The sequence below is a fragment of the Erithacus rubecula genome (genome assembly GCF_903797595.1).
Source record: "Erithacus rubecula genome assembly, chromosome: 3".
NCBI classification, from domain to species: domain Eukaryota; kingdom Metazoa; phylum Chordata; class Aves; order Passeriformes; family Muscicapidae; genus Erithacus; species Erithacus rubecula.
In genome coordinates this window covers 93536144-93557679 of record NC_136689.1, presented here as the reverse complement: position 1 = coordinate 93557679, position 21536 = coordinate 93536144, and the positions used below count along the sequence as shown (strand labels likewise).

The 21536-nt window shown below is 37.3% G+C and overlaps 1 protein-coding gene across 1 annotated transcript in view; it reads left to right on the top strand.

Annotated features, from left to right (window-relative positions):
* Positions 1-21536, top strand: part of DOK6 (docking protein 6) — a 241340-nt gene that overhangs the window by 166614 nt on the left and 53190 nt on the right. The window contains exon 6 of the mRNA XM_079302963.1: positions 13900-14038. Coding sequence (XP_079159089.1) covers positions 13900-14038 — 139 coding nt within the window. The remainder of the gene's footprint in view (positions 1-13899; positions 14039-21536) is intronic.

Genomic DNA, 21536 nt, shown 5'->3' with positions numbered 1-21536 from the left:
ACCAAGGGATTTAGAGCCCTTCTCTTTTGCCACCAATTCTGCTTTCTTTTTTGGGTAGCTGTATATAAATTTTTGTTGAAAAGAATTGAAGGTATTCCATTTATAGTTCATGAGGTTTTTCTGGTGTACAGAATCATGGACAATAAGGGATTGGCACATTCCAGTGTTCTGAGCAGTTCTATGGCTGTTATAAATTTCTTATAAAAGTATTGCTAAGTCAGTGTAGAACAGTCGAAGCCTAAACTCTGAAATATTGAACTAGACAAGTAAACTCCAGTGTAAAAGAAGCTTGTTAGTATTTTTTTTCACAGCAAAGGATGATTGCTTTTCTCATTTTGCTTTCAAACAATGCCCCAAGTTCCCTGGGCAGAGAGCGGGCATGCTGTGCTTAAAAATCTTATGCATTAGACAAGATGGATTTCATACTTTTAGATTATACTATCCCAAATATGTTTTGCTGTCTCTTTTTCTCCTTTTCTGGCAGACTTTTAAGGGTGCATTTCTTGTCAATTAATAGTATCTCAGTGCTCTGCAGAGAACTGGTCTGAGGGAATATTAAATGGTGGCATATCAACACAATGACCACAATTCTCACCATTATTGCTTAAACCTCTTCAATTTAAGCAAAATTCTCACTAAAGATAGCATAAAATGTGTCGTTAGCTGTTACAACAACAGTAGTTTCACACAGGACTTACAGCAGATGCTCAACAAAAAGAATCTTATCAGCATAACTGATTTATATTAATCAGAGATTAAATGCACATTTATCAAAGCATCAGAAAATGGCCATTTCATTCCATGACATTTCAGACAGGAGATATTACATGTGGTACTATAGGAGAATATGTAGGGAGCCCAAGTATGTGACTATAAATAATGCTTTCTGCTTTTTTTTTTCATCCTTTTACACTCTTTTTCTGTCCTTTTTCAATATGATCTAAGATATGTGATTATTTGTGATGATTTCTTCTTGCAGGACTCTGTACTTCCATTTTTTTTTGTTTCTATACTTCTTTTATCCACTTACAGCTTTTCCTTCCCACTTACTTGTGTAATTGTAAGAAGTGCCTGTTTCTATGTAACGAAATTTTAGGCAACTGTTTTGAGGATGTGAAATATTTTGAGGATTCTGAAGATGTTATCAAGCTGCCACTTACCTGAACACAAACTAAAATTGATTTTAGCTATCAGGCTAATGAGAAAACCTTGCAGAGAGTTTTTCCACAGAGAGGTTTTTTTTTGTGCTGGAAAGGACTAGCACAAGAATGTCTTATACACAATCAAACTTGGAGTCAGAGATGCCAGGTGAATGCAGTGGGAGTTGTTTGAGCCATAACAGAATTGCTGGTGTTTGCAATTGACAGAACAGGGAAAATCTGTCTGCTTCACTTCTGCCTGGCTTGTGTCAAAGAGGAAAAGTTAAGGCAAGTGGGAGTGAAGTCATGTTTCCTCACTAAATTAAATACCACACGTAGAAAGTCGGTGCAAGTTCAATGGATTTTTAATGCTTGTGGTGGAGGTTATAGGTTTTCTGTGATTATATTTTGATGTTATTGCACACTCAGTTTGCTGCTGAAGGCATTATTTGACCACTGATGTCAGGCCAGAACCACAGCCTTCAGCCAAGATCTTCAATTCTAATTCAGTAGCTGACAGATACAGCTTTGGGATTTTTAAACAAATCCCTGCCTTGTCTCATCCCTGGTGCTATTGCCTATCCCTGGGGTCATGCTGTGGAGGATTCTTCCAAACTGGAGGTGACAACCCACCACTTCTGACATTAGTGATGATGTCATTAGCATATGTTAATTACTCATTAGTGTATGTACATAGCATGGTGAGTGGACAGCCATGTGTGCCCATAATATTTGCACATGACTTTCTGAAAATTCCTCTGTGGCCACAATGGTCAAAACAACATCTCTAATACCTTAGAGGTGGGCTGACATTGAGAGAAGACAGCAGTGCTTAAATTCCCACCAAAATAAAATCACAATGTAGTGAAAGCTTCAGAGAAATGGCCAACCATAAATGCTTTAATGGCTGAAATCACTCTTGATGGAGCATTAAAATGAGAAAGTGGTGGGAGGAACACTTGAAATGCTTATTTTGAAGTAGTCAAAAAACATAGAATGCTCAGGGTGCTCCTTTCATCATTTCTTCACACTTTTTGTGCCCCAGTTTTGAAATGAGAGAATGCAGCATTCACTATTCATAAACTGGGAAAATTGATGTTTTGGATGCATGTTAAATTATGCCTGTGACTACTTCACCTTTTTTTCCTGTTTCTGTGGCTCTAAATGTCACTCTGTATTAGTTCCTTCATAATTTTTACATCTATTTTTCTGCTATTGTTCGTGAATCAAAAATATTAATTGCATTAGTTCATTCCTGTTCGGCCCTCCATAAATTTTTCTTTCTCTCCTTATGTGGATATACTTTGAACAAAACACAGGAAATACATACTTTTCATGCCAGCTGTCAAAATAAAATGTCACAAACACAGCATCTGCCTGCATCACAAAAGGCACTGTTTGTTTCCAATAGATTCAGTCCCCAAATAAGAGGTCAGTGACACATTATAGAACAAATGCACTTGTAGGTGACTTCAAATGTTAAATTCTTGGTATCCTATTTATAGGTATGTGCAGATGCAAAACTAGGGATTATTGGGCATGACCAGCATAATACTCCATAATATAAATATTATGTGCAGAGTCACAGTTTCTAAGCATCTCAAGTTTCTCAAAGATGAGATAAAATTAACAGATATACCTATGCAAATTTGATCCTTGGCTGTTACTGCTCTAACATCTATTAACTGGCAAATGTCTTTTTAAAAACAATAGTTCCTTCCTGAGAGAGGATTGAGTTAACTTCAGAATTATGTCTCATTGTGTTCAGAATTAATGTAGACTCTAGGGAGTATCATCTGACAGAATTTCTACCCCAAATACCAATCCTGAATATAACAGTACTGGAGGGCTCCAAAATAAAAAAATTAAAAGGGAGAAAATAAAGACCTTGGGTCACTAAGTTTTATTGCTTTTCTTATAGCAAGTAGTGATATGCTTGCTGCCACTGGGCTCCTGTACTATTACACTATAACTTATTTTAAACAGTAATGGCCTTCTTTGGGTTTCATACTTAACATTTTTATATTTGTCAAAGTCAACAGTAGTTATGCAGATTAAATGCTGTTTCCCCTCTGTACTGCTCCTAAAGACACCAAAAGAAACTAAATGCTATTGTTGTGGGATATTTGTCTTTGTTGGGGAATAATAGCCCTTAACAAGATTGCAGAAGTCCTATTGAAATATCTGTGTTTGCATATGATTCCAGATTCCAGGATTTGGAACTTTCTTATTCAAAAGTGAAATGAAAAATAATAGCCAAACCATGATCACTGAAAATGTTTAGTAGCACAAATTCAGCTTAGTAATCTTGGCAAACTCTTTATCTGACCAGCGTTTTTCATTGGTGTGTTGTAAAGCCAATGATAACTGCTCCTTCTGTACTAAAATGATAATAGTAATGTAGGAGTTTTTGGTTTATCTTTCACAGTAAAACAGTATTAATTGTGTTAAATAGTATTTCATCATTATCAACAAAACCTGAGCTCTTTGAATTAACAGAGCTAACAGCATTTTCATGTCTGTTCTATTGCATAAACTGTCAAAAATGCAAATGTGTTGTGTATTTAAGAACCTGTCAACAGTTGGCTTTATTACCCTCTCTCTTTTTTTAATAAATGTGACTTTTTTTTAAAGAAAATCTCACAGTGTCAAAAGTCTCCATAAAGTGGGTTGTTTAGTATATATATATGCATTAATTACCTGCACTGATTTCTTAAATAATGTGAGCTGAATACTAACGCTAGAATGTAATTGCATGTGCAACTTGGAATATTTCTTACTTCGAGGTAATGAAGCACAAACAGCATAGTTCAGTTGCCCCCATCAAAATGTCTAGGTCATATTTTATGAAAGTAGTCCATAAAGCAGGAAGAGACAAATAATGTATTTATGGTAGGATGTTTGGATTCTACTTCTTAGACTCCAAAGTATTGATTCTAGTAGATCTTGGATATGGGGTGTATTGGGTTTGTGTGACAAGGCTTTGGCAGCAAGGGGACTACAGAAGTGGCTGCCAGAAGCTTCCCCCATGTCTGACAGAGCCAGTGCCATGCAGTTCCAAGACAGACCTGCTGCTGGCCAAGGCCAAGCCCACCAGTGTCATTGGTAGCCCTCTGGGATAATGTATTTATGAAGAGAGGAAGAAACTCTGAAGAGCAGAAACTGCAGCCAGAGAGAGTAGTCAGAATATGAGAGATACAGCCCTGCAGACACCAAGGCCAGTGGAGGAGGAGAGGCAGGAGGTGCTCCAGGCACTGGAGCTGGGATTCCCCTGCAGTGGTACAGACTATGGTGAGGCAGCTGTGCCCCTGCAATCTGTGGAAATCCATGATGAAGCAGAGATCCACCCGCTGCCCATGGAGTATTCCACAGTGGAGCAGGTAGATGCCAAAGGAGGCTGTGACCCTGTGGGAAGTCTGGACTGGAGTAGGCTGTTTACAGGGAGCTGTGTCTTAATGGACAATGGAGCCCAGGCTGGAGCAGATTGCCTGGAAGGACCTTTGACCCTATTGGGAGCAGTCACACTGGAACAGTCTGCTCCTGCAGGATACCTATGGAAGGTATCTATGCCAGAGCAGTGAAGGGCTTGGCCTGTGGGACAGACTTATATAGTGTAAGTTCATGGAGGACTGTCTTCTGTGGGAGACCTTTCCCAATGCTGGAGCAGGGAAAGAGTGTGTGGAGTCCTCCCACTGAGGAGGAGGGAGCAGCAGAAACAATGAATGGACACTGACCTCCTTTCCCCATCCCCCTGTGCTGCTGGAGGGAAAGAGATAAAGAGTCAGGAAGAAAATTAAGCCCAGGAAAGAAGAAGAAGAGGGTGGAAAATATTCTTAAGATTTGGATTTACTTCTTATTAGCCTATTCTGATTTGATTGCCAATAAATTCACTCTCCCCAAGCTGTCTGCTTTGCCTGTGACAGTAACTGGTGACTGATTTCTCCCTGTCCTTATCTCAGCTCAGACACCTTTCCTTATATTTTCTCTCTCCTGTCCAGCTAAGGAGTGAGGAGCAGGTATCCAAAGGTGGATACCTAGCTTCACACCATAGCTTAGTTTCTAGGATCTAGGAAATAGAAAACAGAGTCTCTGCACAGCATGTTTGCTATTACCTATGGACATATTTCATAATTGCACTTCAATTTCCACATTCTACATTTATGCATGACTTCAAGTCCAATTTGCTGCTTTTTATATTGTAACCAGCATTGAGAATTATTTGCTGTCTTTAACTCTTCAGCACTAGCTAATTTTATTCTGATATATCAATGTAATGAATATAGAAAAGAATTTTAATGATAAGAGTCAGGATGGTTTGATTGCAACCAAATAAAAGTGTTCTGATATAAGTCCCAGATAGAATCCTCCTTCTTGTCAAAACTGAACCTCAGGAAAAAAGTCTAAAGTATACCTTTTTCCACTGTGTCCTATGATAGACAGGAGTAAACCCCGTGGGAATGAAATAGAGGATTATAGTGCTAGTGGACAATCATTGATGTAGTCTAGACAAAGTCACAGACCATTTTCTGCACTTCCATTATGCAAAAAGTGGAAAGCATCTGGCATGCAGAAATGGGTTGGTGTCTCTTGTATGGCCCAGTGGTCTAAATGTGCTGTCACAGAGGGCATCACAGAGACAGTGGATGTAGAGGCAGCACAGTCAATGACAAAAAAAGAAGTATCCCAATAGGCATAATTACCATCAGTACTGAAATGTATCCTATTGGACAAAACAAAGAAAACATTTTTTCATGACAAAATTTTTGTTTCTGGTATATTATACTACTTAAATTGTTTCTGGTTTAGGCAGAAAAAGAAATAATCTTATAATGGAAAAGTAGTATTCACTCACAAAGTGAGTCACCCTTTAAGTCTCCCTATAAGAGGGAAAATTTTTAGGTTATCACATCTCTGCTCAGAAAGACTAGCAGGGTATTCATCAGACTAGCACATAAGATTTTTGTTACCATGACTGCATAAAAGATCTTTAAAAGATTTGCAACTCAGAATGCATTAAGATCCTCTAGGTAATATTAGAGAAGGACTGCTGGATTTCTCTGAGTGGTGGAGTTCCACCTACCTGCCAGCAAATCATCATCAATCATTCCCACTCTATCTGTGAACATTTTCCTTCTCAGAATTGCAAAATGTTTCTATAAATGGCCTTAGTAGGAAAGCTACACTGATAGCATGGATATCCTTTAGTGAATTTAGTTGAAAACACTGAGGATGACTCAAAAAGCACGAGATCTGACCTTGAACAAATCTTTAGGGCTAAACTCCATGATCAAGTTACAGAGCCATATCAGAGATGTGGTAATATTCAAAGTTGTTTCTTCATATATATTTTTGATATATATTTTTTTTTATAATATTCAAAATTCCCTGTATTCTCAGGCCAAATTTGAGGACATTCCACAATCTATATCTCATAAGTATATTCAAGGGCAGTATAAAGTTTCCCACCTCAGCTTAAGTACAAAGACATGACAGTAAGTGTCATAGAGGGATGTCTATGGCAGGCAATTAATAGATAGCATGTGTAATTGCTTTTTCTTGTTGTATATTCTTGCCAGTAAATAACCATGATTAAGGGGGGCAGGCAGACACCTCATATATCAGAACATTTTCATTATTTACTTCTCAGATCATGAAAATTTCAGGATGTCCTTTTGACACTCCAGATAAAACTCTAAAATGCTGACAGCGAGGCTTGGCAGTTTAAATCATTATTCCCATGGAGAATATGTTACATACCACACTCAGATTCTCTGTTTACTCCTTCTGGATGTTGCACTTTGTATCAATGCTGTGCTTCACTCTGGTGATGTTCATTTCCCAACACAAATTTTTCACAGGACTTTTTCCCTGCTTTCACTAAAGCTTGTCCCAGCTTTGGGTCTTTCTGACCATGTCTGTTGCCAAAGTTGCATGCCTGAATAGTTTACACTTTGTGCACATTTTCTATTAATTGTCTTCTCTTTGCTTCACCCACAGAACTTTCCTAGGTCCCCTACATATCCTGCCTATGAAATTACCTTATTTCCTTATGGATTCCCCCAAAAAGTATACTAGTTTGAAAGCAAACCAGTGGGAGATACCAAAGCAGAACTACAATTTAATAGGAAAATTAAGATAAAAGCAATAATACAGAAACATAGGTTTTAACAGCTTAAGGAGATGGTGATAGAATATATACTTTTGGCTACATTGCAACCTAAGACACAAAGTATCCCTTTTTTCCCTGTTCTGTAGTTAGTAGAAATTCTTAAAACTATTTCTTTTTCCCGCCTTTGTTTTTCTATCCTTTCAACATAGATGTTGATTCACAATTTCATAAAAACATGCATAGTTTATTTTTCAGTTGTCTTGATAAGTATTCCTTGGCAGAAAGGAAGCTTTTTATCTAGATATGCTCCTGCCACAAAGAGTTTATTTGCTTTCCTTATCTTTTTATTGTTTTGTTTTGCTTTGTTTTTCTCAGAAAAGAACAACTTTGGCAGAAAGCAAGCTAGCATGTGTTGAAGGCTGGAATGAGCAAAGAATTTGGACCCTCAGGGAAGATTTACATTCATTTTATAGTGAGGTCTGCTGCTTAGCTGGCCTGCCTTTAGTGTATGCTATGTGTATCACCCTTGCACACAAAGAACAAACAGGATTTCTGTCAAAATGGCTTAGCTCAAGTTAAGATAACAACAAACAAGGAAAGAACAAAAGTTAGATATCCACAAGAGAGATAGTGTTTGTGTGTATCCACTGATAATCTAATTAAATTGGAGGAAAAATTGCTAGTTTCCACCACTTTTTAAAAAAATCAGAGCTGTAGCAACACAATAAATGTCTCAGTTCAAAGTGAGGTAGTGCATGCCAATTAGTTGGTTGGGGTTTTATGTCATGACTGACAGCCACACCTTCAAGGCTTTAAAGAAAGGCTGACTTTTAGTTACTACTCATCTTAGAAGTAGCAGGCCTGGTCCCATATGTGGCATCTGACTGCCTTCTTTGGCACACAGGAAATTAGCTAGCTGAGCACTTGTGAGGTGGATCAAGGCAGAGCCCAGAGGTCATGATCAGAGGAGTAGAATCCAATTGGAACTGCAGTCAGTGGCATCCCCAGGGATCAATGCTGGCTCTGGCCTTATTCAGCTTTTTTTATCAATGACCTGGATGGAGGGATAGAAGGTACCCTCAGCAAGTTTGATTAATGGTGATGGTGATGGTGATGATGATGATGATGATGATACAAACCTGGGGTAGTGGCTGATACAGCTGAAGGCCCATTCAGTGGTGCCTTCACAGGCTGGAGAGTTTGATGGAGAGAAACCAAATGAGGTTCAGCAAGGGCAAGTGCAGGGTCCTGCCCCTGGGGAGGAATGACCCCAAGCACCAGCACAGGCTGGGCTGACCTGCTGGAGAGCAGCTCTGCAGGGAAGGACCTGGGAGTCCTGGTGGGGGACAAGCTGGCCATGGGCAGCAGTGTGTCCTTGCAGCCAGGAGAGCCTTTGGGATGCTGGGTGCATTGGGAAGAGCATTGCCTGCAGGTCGAGGGAGGTGATTCCACCCTCTACTCAGCCCTGCTGAGGCCACATCTGCAGTGCTGTGTCCAGCTCTGGGCTCCCAGTGCAAGAGAGAAGGAGCTACTGCAGAGGGTTCAGAAAAGGGTCACAGAGATGATTTGGGGTCTGGAGCATCTCTCCTATAAGGAGAGACTGTGGGAGCTGGGCCTGTTTAGTCTGGGGAAGAGAAGACTGAGAGAGGATCTCATCAATACATACAAACATCTCAAAGCTGGGTGTCAGGAGGATGGTGACAGATGCTTTTCAGTGGTGGCCAGTGGCCACAAGGAGCAAATGGCCACAAACTGAAACTCAAGAAGCTTCACCTCAGCATGAGGAAGAACTTCTTTACATTGAGGGTGGCAGAGAACTGGAACAGGCTGCCCAGGGAGGTCATGGAGTCTCCCTCTCTGGAGACATTGAAAACTCACCTGGACAAGTTCTTGTGTTATCTGCTATAGGCAACCCTGCCTTGAAAGGGTGAGTTGGACTAGATGATTTCCAGAGGTCCCTCCCAACTCTAACAATTCTGTGATTCTGTGATTTTATGAATCTAATTTTTGGGCCTCAAAGTCTCTGAGTAAACAGCTCTTCTAATGAAACCACATTTCAAACTCTAGCTGTGGAGTATGCAACAGCAATTACATCCAGTTTGGTCCTGGTTACTTGACATGATCTCTTTTCATTTAAGAATTTAAAGTCTATTTCTATTTCAAGAACTAGAAATGCTGAAGTAAGATAGTTATTTATTACCTATTAGTTATTAATATCTATAGTTATAGTAGCATTTAGTTATTAATAGTAACATTTTAATGATTTTTTCGGTTTCTATTTGAGAATGCTTACCTCTTTTTAGCTATTTGTATGTGACTTGATACACTTTTGAGCATATAAATCAGCCATTATTTCTTTAATCCTAAACTATTTATTGATAAAAATAAATCAGTCAAATTCATTAAAAAATTAGGCATAGATATATGAAGACCTGAAGTTTTTCTACTTACTTAAGTTATCCTTTATTTTAAAACAGGAAAGAATTTTTCTGGGAATTTTAGTTTTTATTCAGCTTTCATTTTTGTGAAAACACAATTTATCCTGAATGGAAATAGTGAAGCTGGTACATCAAATTCTTGTCTTCTCATGCAGTGGCTAAATATTGCACTGTTAAACTTTTAAAATATATAATCCATGACATGACAGTATGAACTTCTGTCTGGGAAAATGGTGTTCAAGTCAGCTAATTTTCCTTTTTTAGGGGAATTATATATGGCTATTATAAAGTATTGATTATTATCTAAAAGGCTGAAGTTAAACAGTAAGCAAAATCAGTGGGAAACCATTGTATGAATTTGGGAAATGTTGAAAAATATTTGGCAATAGTGGTGGGAAAATCTGCTTGGATTGAACAGAAATTCTACCTTCAATAAATGCAAGAACTTTCACTGTTGACCTCTGAGTCCACTTTGTCCTAGGCCAAAAGCTGAGCTCTCACAATCTCTTTATTCCTTCTCCTAGTTCTTAAGCCAGATCTGCTAATGGTGACAGTTGTGAAAAGCTTTGCAGTATTTAAAGAATTGTAAAAATTGCAACTATTTGCTGCACTGTTTATCTGGTGGTGTCACTATCTGTCCAGTTATATCATTCTGTAATAATATATGAAAAAAAAAATGCACTTTCCTATTTCAGTCAAAGCACTTCATACATTTTAATGCATTGAATCCTTAAATATCTTAAGGCATAGGTTAATGGCATCCCCATTTTAAAGTTGAAAAACACAGAAATAGATCAGCATTTTTCAATGCACCCGCAGACTGCAAAAATCTCATAAAAAAATTAAAGTATACAAAATCAGTGACATTTTTCTGACAGTCAAGGTCATACTGAGTTGGTAGGGCTGCAGTACTTAACTGTGACAGCACCAGGAGTAAAGAGGCCCAGACCTTTGTCTTGCCTTTTCTCCAAAGTGATTTTAGGGCATGTAAAAATTATGAAAATGTTATTAAATTGGCAACTGATCAACCATGTGTGCTTTGAACATAGAGAAATTAACAACACATTAGCAAGGCTAAACCTGAAATTGAAGCTTTATATCTGGCATCTAGAAGGGCCATAGAGATAATAGCTTTTTGTTTTACTGACTTTGGCTATAAATAGAGCATGACAAGTCCTGTTTCAGCTCATGGGCTTGTCTGCTCCTGTTGGCCAGATATGTAAAGGTTTTGCTTCTGTGGCAAAACCCTTAAGCTTCGGAGAGCACCCTTTCTCTGTTCCCATCTTAGGAGTGCTTCTATTCTAGTCTATGTTTTCTTCTTCTAGAAAGACTGAAACTAACCCTAATGAGGCTGCTGATCTTCATTTATGACTAGAATAGAATAGAACAGAAAAAATAGGCAGGACTAGACTGGACTAGACTAGACTAGAAGGTCTAAACTCAGATTTTCACCTGAGTAAAGGAATAATGCTCTGAGGAGATGAACAAGAAAACTTTACTATGGCAAAGGAATTAATCTCCTTGGAACATAGATTATTCATAAAAAGTTTTTATGGAAGAAAGAAAGTTTTAGGCTAACAATTTTTGCTGCTTTCACCTGGTTCAGATGCGCTTCATTCTTTGGGGCTTTAAGTCCTATTAAACTTCAAGTCGAGCTAGGGGAATTCAGCACTTTAAAAAATGATGCCCATAATTCTCCTTCACCTCCAGTTTAGAGCAGCTGTGTGCATACCATCCATCATTAGCCAGGGCAGTCCTCACGGGGAGGCTGGTGGCAATGGCTTTCCAACACTGGTGTGACACATGCACCCCTGAGCTGAGGCTGGGAGGCAGGGCAGGGTCCTGAGCAGGGGGCAAGGGCCAGGGCAGTGCCACAGCCTGCACCAGAGCCCCCACCAGGGTCAGACCCCACTCTGGCAGCACTGGGGGGTGGCTGCGTTTTGCGTGGTGGAAACAGGCAGCTGAGTCCTGACATTAATCATGCCCCACTGCCTGCTTCCTTGTTTTTCTCTCTGTAGGATTTTTCATCCTCTGAAACCAACAAAAAGATCATATTTTCCTTCAGTTTCTGAAACTCCATCCTTTTTTCCAGACTTTCCATTTCACGCTGTTTGAATTTTATTAAGATCTCTTTACACAAAAGCAGAGTACTGGCTATATGATGCCCTGAGGGATCTGCAAGGCTGTTGCCATAATGTCACAAAACTCTGGGGACATTTTATTTCCACCAGAAGCTCTTTGGAGGACTGTGTCTAAGGATATAATATATCTTAAATGTTTACAGCAGGGATCTTGATCTCCATTGGAATTTAATACAAAAAGCTGGTTTTTTAATCTCTTAATTAGCATATCACATTAACACTGATTAAATAATACCTATCTATAAAATGGATTTTATTTATATTTTTCAATTAAGAAAACTGGTATTATTCCAGAATTATGGATAATATTGTTAATCATATAGTCTTAAGATTATGAATTTCTTTTCAATACCTCAGTTGATCATTGCAAAGTATTTTCACCAGGTATTTTCCAGAAGCCTCTCTGTTTCCTGTTTCTGCCTCCAATACTTTCTGTTCTTCCCAAAGACAGACACACATAAATTCTTTGTACAAGGCTTTCAGTAGCAGGTCTCCTCCAGTGAACAGGAAAAGATTTTGTAAGTGTTAACAAGGTTTTGTTTTCACTGGGCAACCTTGAAATCAGAAGCAACTGCTGAACGCCCAGCAGTCCCTTCTATAGCACAAGAGTCCTGTTCAGATGACTTTTTAAATGTAATTGTTTAGGAAGCCATATTCTAATTTGGAAAAAAGATAAGTCTCATGAAAAAAGCATGGTCTTTTCAAAAAGCTGCAGTGCAATTGTGTGTGTGTGTGCTTGCAATGTAGTAGGACATATATTTAAATTATTATTTAATTAAAATAGATCTGTATGTTCATTTGATAGGAAATTTTTTTGTAGAATTTAATGCATGAATGATCACACAGAATCTGGGATGCAAATTCTAAAGGTTTTGTTTAAAAATCCATTTGAATATTGAACTGTTTGGGACACATTTTTCGAAAGTATTTTAATTCTGTGTGTTTTGGGCTTTCTGGGACCATGCTGAAGGTGCTGGGATACTAACAAAATTTGGTTTTCATAAAAATAATGTGAACATCTGAAACATTAAAAGAATGTGATTTTTTAAGGCAAATCAAAATCTCTCTATTGTTGATGCATGTTATGCATCAGTGACTCAAGTCAACAGTTTTCTGTCACAGATAACTGAAAATCTTTACAGGAGGTATCAGACCAAATAAAAAGGATATTTGAAATTCCATTTCTAAAACTGCAAGTAGTCTATAAAAAATATGTAAATCAGATACTGATAATACAATGGAACTACTAATATAAATACAAGGAATTGCACCACTGGTTAACAGCATGTACGTCCTCCAAGTAATGGTCACACAGCAATCTAACATTATTTCCTACTGCTATTTCCTGTATTTCCCAGACCTTTTTGTCATCTTTTTGTCATTGTGTTTGCTATGTACCACTCTTCTTTCTCAGAATAATGCCACACTGATATCACAGATAAGGATAACAGCAGCTGCTCTCTCAGAAGAATGTAAATATTATTTCTGGAGGATTTTTTTTTTCTTTATTTAATCTTCTTTTACAACAGAAACTTTTCCTATTCTCAAATGGACTGAATGACTTTTGTAATTACTAGCTTTGGATGCTGTCTCACAAAAATGTACTGATAGTGATAGTGATAATTTAACCCTTTTAATGCTGTCTTTCAATACATCATCTTTGTAGTGATTAACCATAATCACATTTTCAGTTTGTTAGTATTCTCTTAAAATACCAGCTTTTCAAAGTCAGAATGAACTACGTATTTCTAGTATCAATTGGTAAAAATAATCAAAATTAAAAAATAATCAAATTTAGCTTCTATTACTAGTGCAGACATTTGGAAAAAATGATGGAAATAACTGACTACTGCTTCAAGCTTTTATTCCATGCTAAAACTTCTTTTACACTATCCAGATGATAATTAAAACTGAATTTAAAAAAATGTGTTAATGAACTTCTTCCCATCTCTTGGAATATGTCTCTCTCTAATGGTAAAAATAAATTCTGTAAGAATTGCACTTTTTATAAGAGTTAGATAAATTACACAATACTTACTTTTTCTTCCCGTTCTGCTTAAATCTCCCTGCAGGATGTGTGACACAGGAGAAGGGCTGTTCACCTTTCAAACACGAGAAGGAGAAATGATTTATCAGAAAGTCCATTCTGCAACACTGGCAATAGCTGAGCAACATGAAAGATTAATGATGGAAATGGAGCAGAAGGCAAGGGTAAGGTCCTTTTACCAAAAGTCTTTAAACTTAATAAACCAAAGTCATTGGATTCATCTGTAATGACAGTTATCAGCTGTGTGGCTGAGACAAAACAAACTTTCAGATTTATATATTTTCATGGTCAGGGATCCTCAGTGTAGGTGACTTTTTTGGAACAGTGGACACCATTAGACAAGAAATCCATGGTCAACTTCTCTGAAATTCTGGCTCTGTTATAAACCTTTAGCTGTTGTTTTGACCACTGATGAATGAGTTTTAATTGCTCTTCATGGCCTCACAGGTGGAAAAAAGACCCCAATATAAACACTTCTAGGTGACAGCAGATATGTTGTGTTTTTCTTAACCCTTGAAAGAAATTACGTCCCCTGCATTATAAGTAGCAGTGCAATTGAGTTCAAACAGAGCTATTTTATTATTTTGTGTTCAGAATTTCCACTTTGCACAAGTTGTGTTTAAGTGACTATGATAGAAAAACTTGGAGTACTTTTAAGACAGCAAGAAAAATGCTTTCTCTATATGCTTAGAAGTAGAGATGGTCTTTAATGATTGTTCTGGAAAGCTGACTTCCAGGCCAGGGTACCTAGTCTGAATGCTTTTCTTCTGAGGTGACCATGATTGTCTGCATGTCTTCTTCCCTAGACAGATTTCAGTTTAATTGTGTCACTTCCTTCTTTTCCTCATCCATTGTACAGGGCCTCCAGTCATGCAGACAAGACTTATAGGGATCTATCCCCCACATTCCAGCAGTGTCAAAATACTTTTCTCCCTGTGCTGGGACAAAGGCTCTTGCAAGGACCAACCTAAGACCACAGTGTTTAACTTTTCTTAATTACTCTTCAGATAAGTCAGAGAACCAGTCAGAGAATGTTAAGGGATGGAACTGGACCTTAAAAATCGTCTAGTCCCAACTTCACCCATCATGGGCAGAGACACATTTTTCCTTATTCACTAGAAAAATATTTCCATGTGAAAAGTCTGCTGTGTTGAGTGTGCCTCTCAGACTTTGCATATCTGTTATGAGAACCTGAATTGGAAAACCATAAAAAAGCCTGGTTTTGGTGCTTTATGAAAAAAAGAAGATAGATTTTTCCATAAAACCAGTCAAAATAGGAGCCTTTGCATAATAGTTGAGGTGCACAAACTTTAGATAGGAAATGCAGGAAGAGGAGAGTTTACAGTCAAGATTAATAAGGAGCAATTGCTGCTAAATCCAACAAAAGGTAGAATAAATGGAAGACTATACGAAGTAGTAGATCTGCTGGCAATAAAGCCACTGCATTCTGCTGGGCAGAAAGTAGTTGAATAAGGGGAAAAAAGCAGGAAAAACACATCATTATTTTGTAATGTGTTTGCTTTTTAAGTGTCTACACCAGTAACAGAAATTTGAACATTTTCATGCTGCCGTAATAAATGCTTAGACCGAGATCACACAAGATTTTCCTTTCACAGAAGGAAACACTTTCAGCTCTTCCACCCATCAATTAGCAGCTTTGCTGCTTTGCAAAGCCATTTCCATTCTGCCATCAGATGACTTCCTCGAAGCCATATTTATGAGGGCTGTGGCCATATGGTACGTAATATCAAACTGGGAGCGAGAGCAGGCTGAGAAATAGAAATGACTCATCAGCCACACTGTGTATGAGGTACTTGTCTCCTGGATGAGGCTCTGCTGTGATCTACACAGGGACATCAGGAGAGATTCACACAGGCTGCTGTGGGCTGTGTAAAAGAGGCTGAAAAACCTGTTGATTTTGTGCTTCAGCTAATAGACTGATGTTAGTTTGGATTTGGAAACTGCTGCTTCTGACTGGTGGGGCGCTGAACTTTTGAGGCATCATCTGTGTCATCTGCAACATTTGAGTTCTTTCACATTAGAAACAAAATCTAAAACATCAAATAGATTAAGTATGTATTACATTCCGTTTATCAAGTCTTATGGTATCCAGTTCCAACAATTTCACCAAATTCCTGTGTGTATTTCTCCATAAGATATAAAATTGTAATGCAAGCAAAAGAGTATTTTAAATCAGGAATTTAGTGGGTCTTCCAAAAGTTTGATGTTTAATCTTTTTATCTGTAGATCTTGGGATACTTGGGAAATTTTGCTCTTTCCTGACCCTTTCTGTAATGGGCAGCTCAAGTTTAACAGTGTTGAATTAAATCTTTTGTGTGTGGATATGCATATATATTTATATATATTTATATATATTTATATATATTATATATATATATATATGAAAATGAGAGAATTCTTTTTTAAAAATAAAGAAAGGTGAATGCTATATCTGTTATTGTACAAATCAGTAAAAAAAAAAAAAGATATGCAACAGTAATCATTGCCTCTTCCTTCCAATTGTTAGAAGTCATTTATTAAAAAGGACTCCTGTGAATAGTTGTGTTCTGTCCTAAACGCTAATATGTTTTCAGTAATGAATACACTGAAGTTTCCTTTAATTTTTACCAGATTATAATGGGTTAGAATCTAGTATAAAAAAATGAATATGGCTTATAAAAGAAATAAAAGTGAATTTTTATACCAGAGCAACCTTAATGAACTACATAGATTGTGATTAGCTTTCAAAGTAAATATACAAATTGCATCACCTTGATAATACAAAAATTGAAAAAAACCAAACAAAAAAAAAATGAACAAAAAAAAAAAAAAAAAAAAAAAAAAAAAAAAAAAAAAAAAAGAAAAAAAAAAACACACGAATAAAACCCAAAAAAATTTACCCAGAAACAAATTCTGGTATAAGAATAAAGGTATTTGCAGACAGCCACAAGCCACATTTACTCCCTTTATAGAGGTCCCTGCACCCAAAAATTCTGTTTCAGAATGCTAAAAAATAGATTTGGTTTTGTGCTAAAAAATCTTTTGCTCAGGCCAAGCAACAATGCTGGATAACTGTTAATAAGAGAGAGACATGAGAAGGAAACTAATTCTTCCCATTACCTTTAAAAGTGCATGGGCTGGAAGCAAAACTGTTCTGTGGCAGCTTGTACAGGATCAAATCTGCCTCTTTGCCACCTCTAGCAGGAGAAGCCAAGTCAGTTCAAGCAGGCAGTCATGTGCACACTTTCATCTTCTGCCCATTTTCCTTTCAAATTATAACACTGGAAGAAAGGCTTGAAATATGAGATCAGTAGTCACTAGCATAGGTGTGGATTTGAGCTGGTTATTGGTTTTACTGAGATCAAAGCAGACTGGATTTTATTCAAAAATTCAGCAAAGTGGACATTGATCTAATTTAGCTCAGGTGTTTTTCTGGGTTGAATTTGAAATGTTGCACTGGCAGACAGAGAGTGTTTTATGCTTGCTTTGTTTGGGACAATAACAAATTTGGGCCAATGCTAGTACTTAAATCCAAATTCTTTTCAGGGAAATTTTTACCTGTATATTCACTTCTTTCAGACTTTGCTTTTTTTGATGGATCACTGTAATACAGGTGATAATTATGTTTTGTAGTTGTTTTGTGGGAGAGAGGGCAATATTACAGTGGTTTTTTAGTGGTTTCAGTTGCAAGATAACAAATTAAAAAGAACAGTGATGACAGTCTTTCTATTTACATGCTTTTATTTCATGCTGCTGTGTTACCCACATGAGTGTCAGCAACTTCCCTTTTATAACCTGAACAACCCTCTTGTTTTTTTCCTCTCTCCCTCCACCTCTCTGCCCTCTGACCCCTTGTTTGTTTGTTTTGATTTTTTTTCTCTGTAGCATTTAGAAGCCTGGTTGGATTGCTGGTCTTGAAATTACTTTGCAAAAAAAGGTGTTAGCCTCAGGAATGACCTGTATCTCCCACACCAGCTGTAGTCTGATGTTGAACATGGAAGATGCATTTGTGGATGTCTAAGAGCCAGCTCTATCATCCCTTCCCTGTCCCCAGAATGACTGCAGGCTCCTTCCACTTCCTTTTCTCTTAACTTGGGTGCTTATCTGACTAAGACAATTCAGTTTGCTAGTTTGGCAAAAAAAAAAAAAAAAAAAAAAAAAAAAAAAACAGAACGAAAAAAAAAACCCAAAAGCCCCTACCTAAAAGGAGCAGGCTTCTTCAGATTTTGTTGTGAAGAGAGAGAGGAAAAGAATAACTCATCCTCCATGAATGCTTAGTGTTAAAGAAGGATGAGTATTGAGTATCTCACTCTTTGCCATTAGGAGATGATGTCAAGTTTGGTGATCTTTTCTTAAAGAATCATTATTCAGATGGTTCTTACACAGGAGCATATGAACAGCTGTTCTCAGCAGCACTTGTCTGTCTAACCTCCATAGCAGGATGACAACATGGCATTGGAATTTTAATCTCTGATTTTCCTTTCTAATGCCAGCTTTGATCTTCTACCATTTAACTTCCAATAAAAACACTTCTGATGTAGCTTTTGCACTCACTGTTGTTGAAGGGTAGAAAATGGGAGGTTAAGAGATGTAGATTTCCTATGTTATGAATACACATATGAGGGAGGAATTCTGAGGAAATACTTATACCTTTGTAGCTCTATAAATTACTTCTTTCAAGAGCTGCCAGTAAAAACTCACTATGTAATCTTGAAAGAATAAAAATTTACAATGTGTAAAACAATAAGCCTAAATAATATGGCACTAAAGTGGTTGTTAGCCAGCTGAACTTAATCAAACATCAGTAAGATTGAAGTACAAATGCAGGAATAAATGATAATGGCCCAAGTTTCATAACTTATTATCTTTGGAAGTTTTCTATAACATTTGTTTTACTTTAGACAGCAGAGCTAAAAGTCATTTTAGACTGTGATCTTTTTGACTTTTCCCAGAAGATTAATACCTATATGAAACACTACATCTGTATATTTCTATTCTCAGTATTTACAAGTCTTGTCCTTAGAATTCAGCTTAATATGAGAGAGTCATCACAATAGATTTATCTTGTTTAAAAAAAAAATAAAACAGATAATATCAATGAGTTTATGTATTATTTCTTTAAAAGACATTAGCATGGAAATAATGAATGTACCAAAGAAGGCAAATATCAGGCAATTAAACTGGGCTTAAGGAGATGTTGAAGAGGAAGGTAGTTAAAAAATAAGACTGTAAGTAATTTTAATTTTCTTATAAGGAACAGGATGAGGAAGTTATTTCACATGAGTAGTCTGATAAATATAAATTACAGTATTGTCAGTATTAATACAGTATTAATAAAAATGTAAATAAAGTTAAAAATATTAATGTAAATTGTCTTAGAAACAGGCAAAAAAACAACTGTGAGGCTGGAGGAAATAACAGCATGAGTTAATTAGTGAACTTTTTCTTTGCTCTGTGAGTCTGTACTATCTTTATCTTCACGTGTTTTAAACCTGGTCACAAGCTAAATGCATAGTCATCAAACATTACAGGCCAAATATCAACAAATACATCAAATATTCTAAATTTTAATTTTAACATGATGACATCAATTTGAAGTATAATACTTTTGCCACTGCACCTTCAGAGCTTTGACAGGTTTACAGTTTTTATTGATGTCTTTTTGCAATGGTGTGCCTATCACCTACTATTTCCTATTGTGAAATAGGGGAATTTCAGAGAGATGTTACTGGATGCAGCTGACCCAACAAATATATGAAATATAAATGCATTTTATATATCTTTTGGGCTTAATTTCACCACTGTAATTTACTTAGCATAAAAAAGCTCTTTTATGTTGTAATTCTGCTTAAGTGTGTTTGAGTTGACCCAATTCCTGAAGGAGAAACAGGAGAAGAAAATTCTACAGTTCATCTAAAGACTATCCCATGCCATGACACATTGCTCTCTTAGTATGTTTACTTCTCTTTCCAAATTATGTCTAAGCTCAAGTACTGAGATTCTGAATACACATGATGATTCACTAACTCATGTACTTTATGCAAGTTAAAGCATAGCCTTAGGTCAGTTATTCAGGCATGCTTAGCTGCATATTGTTCTGTACTTCCCGTCTGAAACTATGTATGGTGTCTCTGTATAATGTGTGCCTAGAAATTTTATAACCCTGTAAAAACCTGTCTGCTTTATTGCAATACAGAGCTGGTGAGTTGCTTACTTGATTTTCATGTGTATTGTGAAGCTTATTTCTATAGCAGGATAGGATAGGATAGGATAGGATAGGATAGGATAGGATAGGATAGGATAGGATAGGATAGGATAGGATAGGATAGGATAGGATAGGATAGGATAGGATAGGATAGGATAGGATAGGATAGGATATTTCTATTGGAAAGTATCTACAGTGGTCATATTCTCCAATTGGCTGATCACTTCAGGGCTGACCAAAATTTAAAGCACAATTTTGAGGGCTTTGTCCAAATGTCTGTTAAAGATTGACCATTGACTGCCTCTCTAGGAAGCCTGTTCCAATGTTTGACCATCCTCCCAGAAAAGAAATGCTCCCTAGAGGCCAGTCTAGGCCTCCCCTGACACAGCAGAACACTCCAGTGGCCAGTCTGTCAGTGATCTATAAATTTTGCCAAGATTACCAACATCAAGAATTTTGAATTTGTTTTGGTGAGTCAGAATCTGCATATTTTTGAGTTTAGTTTTGTAAACCCAGTTCCCACAAGTAGGTAATTTTCCATAGGATTCTTGGTTCATTAGGCATATAATCACATTTTTCTTAACTCTGATTTCCATGAGAATTTTTTTAGAATTTTTTCTAGATTTCTGTTAGCCTTCAGGCTCAGAAAGCTGTGTGTATTCAGATGAAATAATCCTTAAACTTACACTGCAAGTTTATTTTCAACATTCACCACCTCATATGAAAGCAGGAAATTTGTGGATAGTTAGACTGTGTGATAGTCAATGATTCTTTTAGCTGGATCTCTTTATTTTCTGATTTTAAAGAAAGTATTGTCTTGAATGTAGACTTATTTCAGGCATTTTTGGGGGGATTTTTAGTCATATCCAAATACTGGAGCATGCAACAACTATGCCAAAGGTGTTATTCACTTTGCAAAAGAAAATACTGCATCCCACTATGAAATTCAGATTTCCATAGCCACGAGTCTCCTATTTATCCTTTCCTTATTGAGTCAAGACCTGTTTTACCCCTTTCCTCTATGAACTGCAGGGTTTCATTGTGCCCCTATGTGTCACCTTTCTGTCAGCAAGTAAAGATGAGGTGTAAAGTCCAGATTCTCTGAGGAACTCCATAGGTGGTTGGTGTTCCTGGATCTTTGCTGTGTGTTTGAATGGAGCCAGGGGATAGAAAAAGTCTTTACTATGGCAACGAGGGGTTTGTGCAGCTGCTCCTACAAAGTGATGGGGGTGGGACAGAGCTGTTCCTCGTGTCACAAACACTGCAGACAACATAAAGGTTTGTGGGGTGTGTAGGTAAGCGGCGTGGGTAGGTGTGAGAGCAGAGCTGGGAAATCCTTACATAAGAGTGTGTCAAATATTTTGGTAGCTGGTGATGTAATTTCAAGCTGTATTGCCATTTGGAAACTAAGCTTGCCCTGGAGTTTTGAATGTTTTCAAAGTGATAGTAGTCATGAG